General features: G+C 35.9%; 1 protein-coding gene across 1 annotated transcript; it reads right to left on the bottom strand.

Annotated features, from left to right (window-relative positions):
- Positions 1-615: 615 nt before the first annotated feature.
- LOC128176965 (mucin-5AC-like) lies at positions 616-12,621 on the bottom strand. The gene is made up of 10 exons (XM_052843473.1): positions 12,374-12,621; positions 12,049-12,115; positions 9,261-11,879; positions 9,080-9,126; positions 8,020-8,033; positions 5,614-5,764; positions 5,287-5,367; positions 2,970-3,167; positions 2,609-2,741; positions 616-2,238 (listed from the first exon to the last, which is right to left on the bottom strand). Exons 2-10 carry the CDS (start codon positions 12,107-12,109, stop codon positions 1,283-1,285), a joined length of 4,260 nt encoding a protein of 1,419 aa, XP_052699433.1. The 5' UTR covers positions 12,110-12,115; positions 12,374-12,621; the 3' UTR covers positions 616-1,282.
- Between the last annotated feature and the right edge of the window lie 3,274 nt (positions 12,622-15,895).

Genomic DNA, 15,895 nt, shown 5'->3' on the forward strand with positions numbered 1-15,895 from the left:
ATTTGTTTTAAATATAACATATAGTTTTCATCTTCCATATTCATCTTATATGTGATACATATACTTTATCATATTGGCAGTTAATATAACGCCAGAAATGACTGGGCTTTTTTTTTTTTTAGATCAAACTGCTCATCATTCCCGACGATTTGGGTAACTTTTTTCTTTCTTTCAATATCTAACTTAAACCTGAAAGACTAGTGACCTACTTTGAAAGTCATACAATGTACAATGAGCTGTATGATACACTTAATTTATTTATTTGATTGTTAAAGTGTCATTTCTGAAATTCCAATAAAATATATGCGCCTAAGTATTAAATAGATTTTTACTTCCTGTGAGAATTGGATAAACTTTAAATAGATGCAGAAAGACACTTCAGAGTCTTTTATTTTCTGTTTAAAATGTACATGTATGATATTAATGTCCAGAGTGTCTGTAACAAGCATCGTCTTTATCAAAATAAAAATCATTTATAAAAATAAAAAACATGTTTTGTTAATATTTTTAAAACTTCTGAATTGATTATTCTTATTTCCTTCTTTTTTTTTAAACAATTCACTTGTGCAAAAAAAAAAAAACAACGCTATAATCCATAATTTAACAAGTCCTCAATAATACGAAAGCCGTTTATGGCAATAATTTATTATTAAACAAAAAATCTCCTTTAACAAAAACAAAGGTGTAATTGCCTGTGTATTACAAGATCACACGGGGTGAATGCATTTCGTTCACACACAAGCATACAACCAATCGGTTGTAATAATACATATTACATTTTGTCAATACAAAACAGCAGCAGTTAATACTGGTCCCACAGGAAATAAATTAATATGCACTCTATATTAGCACCTTGATAATTCAAAGAGACTTGGAGAGAATGGATGGAATAGTCAGTACCAACAGGTAATCCAGCAGTAATACTGACTTGACTCACATCCAGCGGGGTCAGTTTTTACCTTCATACTGGACTAAATAGACAATCTCTGTTCCAGCTGGACTTTATACTGAACTTCTAAATACGTGGCTGGTCGGTCAATTATTATGCTGTGTTTATAATACTGAGTAGCAGTAGATCACTAGATACTCTTACAGTCAATCTAATTGGCTTTGAAGATACCATAAACTTCCTCATCATCCAAAACATTTTGACTAGAACTGAGTAGAGCATCTGTTGTATTCCTGACATATTCAAACATCTCTAAACAGCAACCCCCTTAAAATGCACAATACAAAAAACAAATCCTGTACCGGTATGTGTTTAACACAGAGTTACTGCCCCTTATCCCACAGAAACCTGTTCACTGATGTCACTTCCTGCTGGGGAATTCCCAGTCTGAGTTAGAAAGAAAGATTTCTTCTTTTTCCTGGAGTACCGTTTACTGGTACTGCTGGGGTACATAAGGATATCACCTGAGTCATTGCATTCTTCAAACGCCATACTGGGAATAGGTGTCCGGAGTGAGGTGTCATTCTCCCGTCGAATTTTAGAGGAAAATGAGGACTTCTTTTTCATCCTGTGGTTGCCTCTGTAAGCTGTCATGTCATCAATGGAGATATGATCCTCATCAGTTTCCACAAGAGTCTTACTGCTGAACTGGCTCTCCCTAGAGGCTAGCCTAGAGGGAAGGCTGGAGTTGATGCTCTCTCTGGAGGCCAGGCGTGATCGGTTTCTGGGATTGGTACTTTCCCGGGATGCCAGACGGGAAGCAGGCTTGAGCTCGTTACTTTCCCTAGAAGCGAGTCTGGAGGCTGCCCTAAGGGCCTGAGTCTCAGGAGGGGCACTTTTGATTTTAGAAGGACTGAGTTCATCAGGAAGGTCGTCCGACTCCCAATCAGAATCAGAAAAGTTCTTTACACTTGTCTTTTTGTTTGACCTGTCTTCTGTTTTTCCAGCAGATCCCAAGCCTGAGTCCCGACTAGCACCGGACACACCCCGAGTCTCCAAGTCTGAGTCCCCTAGTCCATCATTCTCACTGGCCCTATTGAGCTGACTCAGTCCTTGAGATAATTTCCTCAAGTTTTTCATGTCCTCTTTATCTTTATTGTACTCGTCTTCCAGTTTTTTTGTTCCCCCGAGACGATCAATTATAGAATCTTTTGCCTGAAGTTCCCTCTTTAACCTTGAGATTTCATCCGTCTGATCTGATATTTGATTGGACAGTTCCAACACAATCTGCATTTTACCTACGTCAGGTGTACTTGTCTTCCCTTGTGAGCCGCTTCTTTCAAGAGACTCTGAAAAGAAAAAAGAAAATCAAACGATTTTTAGGATTGGTTGTCAAACAATGAAACCATCTATTCTATTGATGATGAATTTCAGGGGGGGGGGGGTTCTTTCAAAGAGATGGCTTTTTAAAATCAATCAAGGCCACAATCAAAACCTGTAAAATTGCAAAATTTATATTCATACTCTAAAAAATGCACATTCAAAAATGCAAAACTAAATCATATTATGTAATTGATAACTTTATTTTTACTGAATTTAAGCATTCAAAGAATTAAAACTTCTTCCTGAAAAAGTAAATTAATTTTCATATGAGAAAGTTTTAAGCAACTTCATACAAATATTTTCATATGAGTAAGCTTTCAGCACCTTTGTACATACCCTCTAGTTCTTTGTTTTTCTCTGTGAGTCTTGTTATTTCATCTTTAAGTTCAAAAAGTTGTATAGATGTTTCCTGCTTTGCTTCATTCAGCTGGGTTGTTAATGCCTTTATTCTCTTTCGATAACGAATTTTCTGTTAGAAGATAAAAATGATGTGACAAAAGGGAAATAACTCATATAGATTGATCAAAGGAAGGGAAACTTTAATAAGTTACTGGAGAAAAAATGATAATTTCTTCTTTAGTATATTAAAAGACACAGTAAGACATTTGCATTAAAGACCCAAAAAATTAAACCTATGTTATCATTAATCATATACCATTGAGTAAGTCAACAAATTTAAGAAAGATTAAAATGGTACCGTTTTATTGAACTCCTGGCCCTGTTCCTTCTGTTCCTTCTCCAGTTTCTGAATGAACTGGTCCTTGGCCTTGATGGTCTGCTGGTAGTCCTCCGGCTGCTCCTGGATCTGGTGGCATGAGTTAAGGTACTCCAGACGCTCCTCCAGAATCTCCACGCGCTGCTGGAGATCCAGGTTCTGGCTCTCCGTCTCCGTCAGCTGTAAGATGTATTCACTCATTAATCATGTTATCAAAACACATCCATAAAAAAAAATCTATCATTTTTTATATAACCTTTGGAATAATTAAGTTACAATTTTCAATGATTTGTTATAGAGCTACTCCAAAGTTTCTCCTGAAAAAGGTCTTCTGTCTTCTAATATAATGGTTAAATGTAACTGAGATACCTTGTCTCTGCTGGCAGTTTATATCTAGCACAGTCTTTTGGCTTATAAATCAAGCATTCTGTATGCCAAGGGTATGAAAAGATTCCCTACTATTCAGAACTAGTACACATAGGTACATGTATGTCTTCATTTTTTTCTATGGGCATGTGCTAGATAATATTCTGGTCCAAAAGTGTCACCACATTGTGTAACTACATGTACTACATAACTTGAGTTTGCTTGAATTTGAACTAATACTCTGTCCCAAGATATCCTGGATTTACATTTAATTGGCTTAATTGCTTGATATTTATAATTACCTCAGGGTTCAAACAATGTTCATTCAAAAGTATGAAAAATTTCCAAGATTTCTCAGTCCAAATGCCCCGATAGATTATCAGGTTTCAATACAATGCTAAAAAATGTGATGTCTACGGGGATTTTGTATTGCATTAAGCCCCGATGATAATGTTGTAAAATTGCACGATGTATTCCGAGAAAAGATGGAAACATTCCCCATTATAAATCTCCGTAAGGAATCTTTTTTCGTTCCTGTGAATTTTTCCGAGTGAAAGATGATAATGTGTCAATTAAATAATCTTGGAAATTATCCCTTTCAACTATTTCAATTGCACTTCCTTCACAGGTATGTGCATTTTTATTGAAAATCATCAAAATGTGCAGCATAAATATCTTGGGACAGACTATAGGATGTCTGACTTCAAGTTCAGCACTCTACTAATTCAGCTATAGGGGTAATTTGCTTGCAAGAGCTAGTAGGAATGCTGTATACCTTACACTACTACATACAATAGCAATATCTGGTGATAAGATGTAATCTATGTTTTATAATTTAAAAATAGAAAATTATATATATTTATAATAATTAAAAAAGATAAAACATACCAGTCCAGTATGTTCTTAATTCTACAACTCTAATATACATGTAACCAGGGTTGGCAAAAAAGCGGGAAATACTCATATTTCCCAGGACGGTGGGAAATACTGGTAATTCCCGGGAATTACTGGTATTTCCCGGGAAATACTGGGAAATAAAGTACAACTACATATTATAGTACTTCATAGTTAAGACATTAGTCTTAATTAAATCTGTAGGGATGTAGACAATAGTACACCTTGTCAGCAATGACATTTTATAATGTTCTTTGATTTTAACAAATTTTGACTGGTCAGTAATGCATTGGTTATCTCTTATGAATACTCAAAACATGGTTCATTCATATACCATTGTAATTTGTTTTTAAGGCTTTAATCAGGTATAGGTGCATCTACACAGTTATCAAAAACATGATATCAAAGGTTCCATTTTCTGGTTATTTGGTGAATATGAAAATGGGGCAAAAAATTGTGAAAAATAAAGTGTGACTGTGTCACTACCTCAGTATGCAACACACCTAAGGAGAAGCCAATTAGCCCCACTCATAGTATATATCTCCCCAAAACAGGAGCAGAAAACTGTCAAGTGTAATTATTTATTAAAACAACATGTGTGATTATTGCATTGTTACTTGCAACACCTACACTAATTATAACAGTTTATTTTGTGCTTTGAATTATAAATCTGTAAAACACAAAACTTGAAGTTAAAAAAACTGTACTAAAATTTGTACATTAACAGCTATAGAAATCTTTTGGAATAGGTGATCTGGTGAATTTAAGATTTATAAACTGACAGTGAAATGGGGAAATACAATATAAAATTGGTGTCTGATGCTTACTGTTAATATCTTTTATCATAAACATAAGTTTTACATTGATTAAACTAAAGAAATAAAGATTATAAATTTGTATTTCCCAGTATTTCCCATTATTTCCCAGTTTAGTGGAAAACAGTTGTATTTACAGGGACGGGAAATACCGGTATTTACCACCGGTAATTCCCAGCACTGGTATTTCCCGGCCAACCCTGCATGTAACTGTTAAAATTAACCTGTTTTTGTAAGGATAATATTTTGGCCTGAGCCTCATAGTTTTGCATATTAACATCTGCTTTGGCATCAGGATTTGTTTCCTATAAAAAAAAAGAAGAGGAAACAACGTCAAATCTTTCACAGTACTTAAAAAATTCTTAATATCTTTTTCAAAATGAATTCTTAAATTCATGTTTAAGTCAAATTCATCACTCATGTTGAAACAAATTTAAAATTAAAAAATGCTTACAAATATATGCATTATACACAGCTGTAGATATTTCAACATCACTATACAAACAAAAGTTTTTTTACAGACAGTTAATGTAAACCAGTGAGATACCTACCGGTATGCCCTCTGACATTTGTCTTGGCAGAGACGGAGCCACTCGGGGAGAACTCGTACTACCCATGGACTGCGATCTCTTGAGCTGAGTTGGTGTACGATGGTGGGCTGACAGAGATGGTACCCTTTTAGTTTCTCTTCCAGTTTTTGGCCTACAAGTAATTCAAATCATTGTTTTACTAGTCTTGCAGTGTCTATAATGTATATATTTATTACACATTTAATTGATAAAAAAAATTGCAAATTCAAAATTCTAATTTCATAAATATTGATTTCAAAATTTGCTCTATTGTCGCTAAGAATTGATGTCACTTAGAAAATAGACTTGCATCCACATTACTTGACTGAAATCCATTTGTAATTAAATTTTGCAATATGAATCTGCAATCGTTGAAGAATACATTCTAAAAGAATTGGATGTTTCAATACCTGTGTATTTCATATAACTTATATTAATTATATGGTTATTCATCTATAAATAAATCAGTACTAAGACTCTTTAATCCGTTTATGCTGTGCACTGATTATCACACTGACTTTGATATTACCTTCACCTGCGTTCTGCAAAGACTTACCGAACATCTTCAGTCTCCTTATTCTCCTGTTCAACTTGAAAAGAATGCACCTGGCTCGATCTGCTCGAACCAGATCCCATGATAGAACGTTTAATTAGCTTAATTCACTATACCCACGTCAAAAGTAGGAGCGCGCCATTTGTAAACAATGGCATAGTTACATTTAAACTGGTACTCTTGGTAAACGAAACCAGTTTAAATCTTAGCAACTCGTTCATATGAAATTCGATTCAGTAAACTCGTATACTTGTTCTCATACCAAGTATACTTTTTTTAGTTATGAAATTGACATGATTTTGATATCTTAATTGGACGAGAGACTACTTTAGAATGAAATGAAATTCACATTTTTTTTTAGTAAAATCAATGACTTCTGCATATAGCGCCAAAGTGTCATGTTGTGCTACAGACAATGAAAGAGAAGAAAAAAACTTTTTAAAATGAATTGTGTTTTTGCATCTCTAAAAAAAATGAGCCATACAAAACACAACAATCAGTATATTTCAATGATATAAAACGGACTTCCGTAATATTTTTAAAACAAAAAAGAAAACAAACACGAATGCTTTGTAACAAAGTTACATTTCTAACTTACAATGGGTCAACTTTTTAAACTGTTTTTGTTGATAAAATTAAACTCATAATAAATAACACCAATTCACTAATTTTTAATTCATTATACTTCAATGAACATGTGTTTTCCAGAACTTGACCATGCATAAAACAAATAAAATGAATAAATCATTATAAAGAAAACAAACGTTGTAGATCTTGTGTATGACATTAAATTCACTTGCTGTCACTCTATACCGAGGCACGTTTGCTTGACAAACGAGATCCTGGAAGATAATGTATTTATTCTCATACTGCTTACTTCGAAATAAAGGGAACGTGTCCCATTCCTGATATAAAAGTGTATAAAAACAAAGCTGATAAAACCCCCCAGGTAAGGTCATAACGAAAAATGCTGTAAGAATTTTTTGTAAAGTATATCCTAAATGTCACTGCTTTCTATATGTTTAGAAATTTCATCATGATCGCTAAAATGTATACAAATAGCATATGCATGTGACCATTACAACCATAACAGTGCGCGACATACAAAATTTAGAACTCTACAGAAATTCCCAGATGTGCAACTTGCAAGTGAAATGAATATCATAACATTTCAATTTTCAACAAAATTTTTACTTCTTTTTTCGTTTTTATAGAAATTGAACACGAAAGAGAAAACAACGAGATGCATATATTATATCCCCTACTTTGACTAAAACATTGTATTCATTGATAATGAAATATTAATGTTGCTAACTGATTCCGACAACTCTCTCTCTCTCTCTCTCTCTCTCTCTCTCTCTCTCTCTGGACGGTGAAGAAGATTGTAAATTATACGATGTGTACGAACGTGTGTTTTGATGTATATGATATTATAAATAATTGAATTTTGAATAAATATCTCCAAAATACAACGTGTAAATCTTGCATATTAAACCTAATACACTTAAGCTTAAGTGTTTGGGAAAATATTCTTTTGATAATCATTTACAAGCAAACGAATTTAATGATTTCTATGAAGTAACACTCATGGAACATCCTACAATTACTCAATCTGTCCTTAATTTGATGTAATATGTAGAGCAATGGTATACATGCTACAGCCTCCATGTTTTCAACGTAAAAGGTTCTCTTTTATGTACTCTTGGTAATGTCTGAAATAACCGCCAACAGATCAATGTGTTACGGAATCAATCAGTAATATATATATAGATATAGGCGACTATCCTTCTAATCCACGGAAAGACAAAGGAACAACTGACGAATTACACCTATACCGATTCATCAAGGTCTGAGGATAAAACCACAAACGTTAACAACAACAAAAGGAAGGTAAATTTTATTACAAAACATGCATGCAGTGAAATGGTGCGATAAATAAGTTAAATATAAGTGAGACAATCCTGTGATATATAACAGATGGTTTTCTGCGGTCAACGGTCGGTCAAACCGACCCCCTCCGGTCTCCCCCGGAGTCGCTGTCTGGCAAGGGGTACGTATTGCACAGCAGGGCTTTGTGTCAAAGCTGGATTTCTGTATCCACTCCATTCAGTGGCCGATTTACTGCAAACAAAATAGACGCAAACATTAAGTGGTTTTTCAAGCAAAGATATTTTTCAAGTGTTTACGCAAGAAGTTCAACAAACCTATATAGATATTGCATCAAAAGATTAATGATATGCACAATATGACTGATTGAGTCTAGAAGCAATGGCTTTGACGTAACATAAATAACTGTTACTGCGTAAATCCTTTAAAGGGGCATGGTCACGATTTTGGTCAAAAATTATTTTTTCGATTAAAATGTTTATAATGCTTCAATAAGGATTTTTTTAATAGGCAATCAAAATTTGAGTGTCATTTGTTGAGTTATAAGCGAGTTACAGAGCTTACAATTCCTCGCTATGCAAACAAAGCTTTTGTTTACATTTTGAATGCTGAAGTCAAAATTCCAATTTTAGACCTAAAATGAATGTGTTAATCGTTAGGAACTGTTTATTAATGCTTCAAAAGAATAAGAATATAGACAAATCATCTTGAAAAAGATATTTTACTGGTATATTGAACCTATGTAAACAAAAACAGGGCACGAAAGAGGGCATGTTTACATGACGAAGAATTGTGAGCCCTGTATCTTGCTTAAAACTCATCGACGGGCACCCAAATTTCATTTGATCACTTGAAATGCATTCATCAAGCATTGTAAATAATTAAAACAGAAAAATAAAATTTGACAAAAATCGTGACCACGTCCCTTTAAATTTGAATAATAAGTTAAACGACAGATATATAAGTGTTACTCGACAACTCAAAGTTTCTATAACAAGTATTACTTACTCCCTGGAAGTTCCGTTGTGCTTCTCGCTTCTCTTCGGGCGTCATCACTAAAAGACATAACGTTTTCTCACTTAAGTTTTTCTTACAATGTACTCGTATTAGATATATAATTACTATCGTAAACACCATTGATAAAAATATATTAATTTCAAAACCGACGTTGTATTAAAGCAGTACTAACTTCCTGGTCGGATTGACTGGGGCCTCCTGGCGCCGGCAGCAATTGTTGTGGGGACGGGGGTTGTCGGGGCAGGGGTGGTTGCGGGGGCGGCGGTTGTCGGTAGTTGCTCTGTAGTGGTTGCGGACGTAGAAGAAGACAGACTCCAATCATTCTCAGCGGCCACTTCCGAATTCAAGACTAATGGAGTTTGTACATCTATTGCTGGCTGATCTACCGCCACGGAATTTAAGACTATTGGAATCTGTTCAACTCTTGCCGGTTGTTCTACCGCAGGTCGATCAAATGACAGTATTTCACTGGGTACTGGGATCATCACTGGCTGTACGATGGCGGCCCTTGCCTGTCCGACTCCGCGAGCGACGACAGGTCTTTGCTTTGTGTTTCCGAGAGTATTTACAACAACCCGGCTTGGTCTGGCTCTTCTCGCGAACTGGGCTGTGTTCATAGCTGGAACCTGAGGGGCTTGCTCCGTTGTGGTTGGTTCAGTCTCTGCCGCTTTCGCCGTTGTAGTAGCCTGAGTTGTTGTCATATCAGTTTCAGTGATTGTAGCCGGTGTAGTTTGCCCCACCTCAGGGATATTAACAGGTTCCTGTCGACGGATTCCGATGGGACGACCTCCTCTCGATGATCCTCTAGAAGAAGAGAAGCTTCTTCTGCCAACTGGCTGAGTTCCTCTACCAACTGTTGGAGTTCCTCTACCAATTGGCTGAGTTCCTCTACCAACTGTTGGAGTTCCTCTACCAACTGTTGGAGTTCCTCTACCAATTGGCTGAGTTCCTCTGCCAACTGTTGGAGTTCCTCTACCAATAGGTCGTGTTCCTCTGTTTATTGGACGAGTTCCTCTAGCTGATGGACGAACTCCACTAAAAGAACCCCTGGTTACACTGCTGCTCCCCGGACTTGAACCCCTCGGAGATCCCCTAGAAATACCAATATGGACCGGGGATTTTGTCGTTGTTGTGGTTGTAGCGGCTTGAGTGATGGACATTGTTGATGACGGTACTTCTGGTGTAAAGTCGACGTCCTGTACAGGGAGGTCTGTCTGTGCGTTTGTTGTGTCAGTAGTCTGGGGTGTAGTGTGCACGTCCTCTGAAGTTCCACTCAGTGCAGGTAGAACCTTCCGACGGATTCCGATGGGACGACCTCCTCTCGGAGATCCTCTTGACGGAGAGAAGCTTCCTCTGCCACCTGGCTGTGTTCCTCTACCAACTGTCGGAGTTCCTCTAGCTGATGGACGAACTCCACTAAAAGAACCCCTGGTCACACTGCTGCTCACTGGTCTAGAGCCCCTCGGAGATCCCCTAGAAATACCAACATGGACCGGGGATTCCGTCATTGTTGATTTCGGTGCTGCTTTTGTGACGTCTGTCTGTGCGTCTGTTGTGTCGTTAGTCTGGGGTGTAGTGTGTGCGTCCTGTGAAGTTTCACTCAGAGCAGGTAAAGCAGACTGGACGACTTGAACGTCTGGTCTCTGTATCTCGTTATTTCTGATTGATGATTCTTGCCAAGCTCTCTGCTTGTTAGAAGGAATGTTATCCATTGCTATCTCTGACCCTGAGACTTGAACTTTGTTTGTATTATCATGTTGCGGGGGGTTTATTATTGTTTTGGGATCTACTTTGTTATTTCCTTTTTTCTGCTGTTGTTCTTTGACTATCTCTGGCTTTCTGACATTGTCGGGTTTTACACTCACTGACGCCGCTTGGTCAACAATAACCTGCGACACATCATTCAGCTCCATGTCTTTGAAGTTGTCGAAGCCGGGATTTTGTCCCTTGTTGTTTTTGTCCTGCAGCTGATTGCTACTGACCTCTTTGTTGCTGAATCTGAACGAGGCCGGGTTTTGTCCAAGACTTGGTGCAACAATAGAAAAAGACGGAGAGGGAACCTGTTGTCCTTCATTTTCCGGAAACACAACAACAGGAGTGCTTTTTACAGGCTTAGCGAGAACAGTGCGTTGTTTCTCTTTTATCTGTACAGTGGTTCTCTGTGAGCTTCCTGTGTTTGGAACAACACCACTAGTTGTTGAAGGGAGTGGTAAGAAATTGCTGGGTAGCTCGTTACCTCTTTCATTAAGTAATGGCCCCAATATACTGTCTATTACCGGATTAGACGGGAGAGCGGGCCCCGGAGTCGGGTCGAATTTTATCTTGTTGGCAATGAGCTTTGTTAGAGAGCTCCCGTATCCTTTGACTTTGTTTCTGTCCATCTTGTTGGAGTAAACTCTCTCAGGGGCTATTGTTGCCTGCTCTGTCTGAGCGATCGTTGGCGCGTGGAGGGTTATTTGACGTTCAGTGGCCCTCCGAGCGAAGGCAGTCTGTTTTTCTTTGGTTGTTGAGGGCTGTACATGGGTTGGTCCTAATATTGACGAGGGGTCGTTAGTAGTTCGTACCCGAATGTTTGTTGGACTGATGTTATTATCTAGAACGAGTTCTCTGACCACCAGACCGTCTCCCTGGCGGTTCAGATTTCTTGGGAGACTTCTAGGAGAGTTGTTTTGAGTTGGTCTGTTCCAGATATCTGTATTTTGCAGGGCTTTGTTGATGTCGCCCTTCATCTGTAACTGCCATAAGGCTTTTGCAATCTGTTCATACATGCTGTCCGATGCTCCATAACAATCTGTGAACAATATAGCAAAAAGATGAACACATTGAAACAATGTACATTATTTTAACAATTTCCTTAACAACAAGTAGAATTAATTAAACTTAAGTATTTATTATTTTATCGAGTGTATATGTGTGTTCGTTTCTTTTTTCCCAGAGAATTAATTCTGTAAATTACTCACGAGAGCCGGGAATGGCGGACGCCAATACCAGGGTCAATATCACTCCCGCCGTGTGCACCATTCTGTCCTACAAAGGTAAAACTAAGCTAAATGAACATGTGTAGTGGCAATTAACGTCACGGTATCTAATCAATCTTATTCTTCATTATCATAGACGTCAGGTAAACAAAGACGTGCATTTTAGGGGATTTTGCGAATGTTAAAGAACATTTTTACATCTCAAATACTTTTGCTGAACTTTTATAAAACATCATTTTATCTTCTCTGATTAAACGAAATTACTTTGATTTAAATAGAAATAGTTATTGTATTAAAAGTATCTTACCTAATATCTTATAAACGATTATTAAATCGTTTGTTTTTTCCCGAAGACTTCCAAAATTTAGCAATCGTCAATATTTCACTCAATAAGAATTCGAAGGTAAGAGCAAAAATAATCCAATATAAAAAACCTGAAATCCAATCAAAGCATGTTTTGAAAATCACTGAGGAAAATTAATTCAAAAACACTTTTTATACTTCTGTTCACTCCAAATTTACCGACGCGAAATCACTATGTCTCTATTACGGTAAATATTTTAGCTAGAAGTAACCAATATCTTTCTTGGGACACATCCGGGAGGCGTGACCTGTGACGTCATATGGCTTATTCAAGAAAGGTTGACATGACAGCAATAATGACGAAGGTTTTTGGCCTACCTGGCGCATGATTTATTTTTTGGTTTGTCAGTGACCACCGTTAACAATTACACTTCAGTTATTTTTACTACTTACGTATATTTGAGGATAAGTGCACGCCCGGAAGGAGGAACAAGCTGTTTTAATCGTGATATTTGTAAAAAGTTTCGATTTATTATTTATATACAAACAAACAAACAAATAAAAATAATTTTCAACAGTTGAGTGTTTGAAGAGGCCAAACGGATCATCACCCTATATCAGTTGTCCATGAATAACTAAACGTTTGTTACAAAACGATGATAACGAATAGCAAGAACATTTTGTACTTTGGCGATTAAGGTCTGTCACGTAATCGACGGTATTTCAGCAAGGGATATTAAAGAAAATAAAACAACACATATCTGCAAAACAAAACTTGAAATCATCATGATTATTTTCCCTGTTATATCAAACTTGTAGATGACAACGGTCTTTGTTTTCATATTTCTCAAAGAGCAAATGTATTTTGCAATGAACATTCATGTATTGTAATGTGTAGTAATGATAAAGAATGAATGAAAATGTAAGCAAATATTCGTTTTCTCAGAATATCTATCTAACAATTTAATTCAATTATGCAATAAAAAAATAATTGAAAAAAAAAATCTTAATCTTCTTTAACTATTTAGGAACTAAAATCCAAATCTTTGTAATCAGGACTTGCCTAAATTTTACCACAGTTTAAAATAGGCTGTTTGAGAAAAATTTCTGGAATTTCATTAAGACATAAATATAAGTCTTATTAATGATTTCCTCACACCGACCTCAATTAAGCTGTGGTATAAGAGTACGTCAGCAATTTTCATCAGTAGTTCGTGTAAAGGTTCCTAAGAATGAGAAACATCCTACACATAATTGTATATTTGAGTAAACTATTGTACTTACTGGAAAATACTCCCTTAAATAGACGTGACATATTTCATTAAAAAGGAGATTGTTACGGCGATGAATCTAGGTAACGAATGGGGATTTCCAAAATACATTAAGTCATTGCAAAACTAGAGGAAATATTTTTTAATTTTAGGATTTGACGAAATGTGTTCATTTTATACGCTAGAGACAAAATTAAAATTGCTAAATAATTCACAGATATACATACCGTTACCGTCGGTCGCTCTGACAAGCATGCATGTCCGGTGTGCGCCCAAAGCGAACATCGACGCTAAATTAAAACAATGCATGCCTTTAACAATACATGTCTTTATACCAAATTGCGGGAAATTTCAGATTCCAAAATTATTCTTAATGAAGGAATTTTATTAAGTGACAAAATTTGCATAATTAATTGGATTTTTTCGGTCAAGAGAAAAAAGAATGTACGTGCTATTAATTACTAGAATATTATAATTTATAGATAACGGTATTGTTTGAATTGGACAAGTACGAGAATGTGAAATACACCTTTATATGATCTGATTGAATTCTAGCTGTTCTTTTATAATCGCTTTCTATAGATGAATATAGAATTTGATACAAGAAAGGTGTAAAGTTCTTCATGGAAAATGCAAGTGTTTGATAAAATTCAATTCTTATACAGAGAATAAAATCATGCGTGTCTTAAATAAATTCCAAAGAATTTATCAATGTGTAACGGAATGAACAGTGTATCTATACTACTATATTAAAATAATAGACTCGATTCTTTGAGCTCTAATACCGAGAAATCGGATATGAGTACTGTCTTTTGTTTTATATATTCTAAACATCATTGGTACTTGAAGATTACCAATTTGTTTTTATTTTTCGCTAATTAGTATTCAAAGAAAATTCCTTTAAAAAATCCGGAAATCATCTGAATTTTTTGGATTTTACAATTTTGCGCATGCGCATTACATTCACGTTAAATCACGGAAGGCTCTTTAGTTTATGTTTCCAAAATATGATATTTGTATGGATAAACTCAGAAACGATATTACAAATACGTGTAAATTTTCATTGAAACCGAAAATTTGTCATATATTCATCAAAGGAAATACGGGAGATATCTCTAACTCAGTGCATTTAATATGAAAAATCCTGAGAGTTCCGAATGTCACCATGGTGTGTAAATTCAAAGCGAGGAAAAAAGTTGGTGAAAAGTGTTGAATTCTTCTTTAGTATGAATTAAATTTTTAGATGAAAGATATTTACAGCCTCAAAATGTTTTTGTAAATAATTTGACTGTTAGTTATTTACAATGCAGCTTCATTAATTTTCTCCAAAATCGTTCCGGAGCGATTCTGCAACTTTTTGCTACGTTAATACGGGTGTACATATAGGAGACGTTTTAACTGTGGTGAAGGACCGTCCCAAGGTTTTTCAGTTAGATTTTTCTAAGCAGAGTGTAGTGAAATTAATAGCATTATTGTAGGTGAAAGCTTGGTTATTAAATGTCAACAATACGGCGTGTCGATGTATCTATTGCGTAAATGTCCCATATCATATGTTATTTATTATACTTTCATGTTAAATACTGCAATCTGATTGGTTTAGATGCAGTTGGTAATCCGTTCTATTACCCTCAGCGTTAGCAACGCACTTGGCAACGTGTAACACAACGAATTGTTACATGTGCGCGTATATTATGCGCGTACGGTTCGCCGTAGAATTCACTTCATTTTAATATATATTAAGCAGTAAAATTTTCTTTTAAATTAAGAGATTCAGTATTGCCTGTTTGGGAGGGTAACTGTTGAAATAGAAACCCCTCGAAAACCATCGTCAACCTCCGCTTCGCGTCGGTTGACAATTGTTGTCTTGGGGTGTCAATTTCAACAGTTACCCTCCCAAACAGGCACTATTCATATAATGTCAACCCGTGCACGCACGGGTCAAAGCCTAGTACATCTCAATTATAAATCACCGACCGAGTTTGTTTTTCGTGGAATAATGACTTTTATTGAGTTGCAAAGCCTAATATTTTACCTGCCATTGTTCATCCTCGCCAAATACACATTCTATGTAATATTCCATAGTCCATATAAAGAAATACTATACAAATGGATCTTTGGGAAATGGCATCTTTAAAATGAGGAAGCAACAATAAAAACAGGATTAGTTTGTATTGCAGACTTGTATTAAATATCAATTATTATATTTCATAAGTTTTGTCAGTCGCAAAAATGCTTATTATTACAAAATCTTTAGA

The sequence above is a fragment of the Crassostrea angulata genome, chromosome 3, assembly GCF_025612915.1.
Source record: "Crassostrea angulata isolate pt1a10 chromosome 3, ASM2561291v2, whole genome shotgun sequence".
Taxonomy (NCBI): Eukaryota; Metazoa; Mollusca; class Bivalvia; order Ostreida; family Ostreidae; genus Magallana; species Magallana angulata.

Coding starts and splice junctions, on each gene's coding strand:
- LOC128176965 (XM_052843473.1), bottom strand. CDS start 12,109: ATGGTGCACACGGCGGGAGTGATATTGACCCTGGTATTGGCGTCCGCC. Junction 11,880..12,048: donor GTCCGCCATTCCCGGCTCTC/GTGAGTAATTTA, acceptor TATTGTTCACAG/ATTGTTATGGAGCATCGGAC. Junction 3,168..5,286: donor TATTATCCTTACAAAAACAG/GTTAATTTTAAC, acceptor TACATCTTACAG/CTGACGGAGACGGAGAGCCA.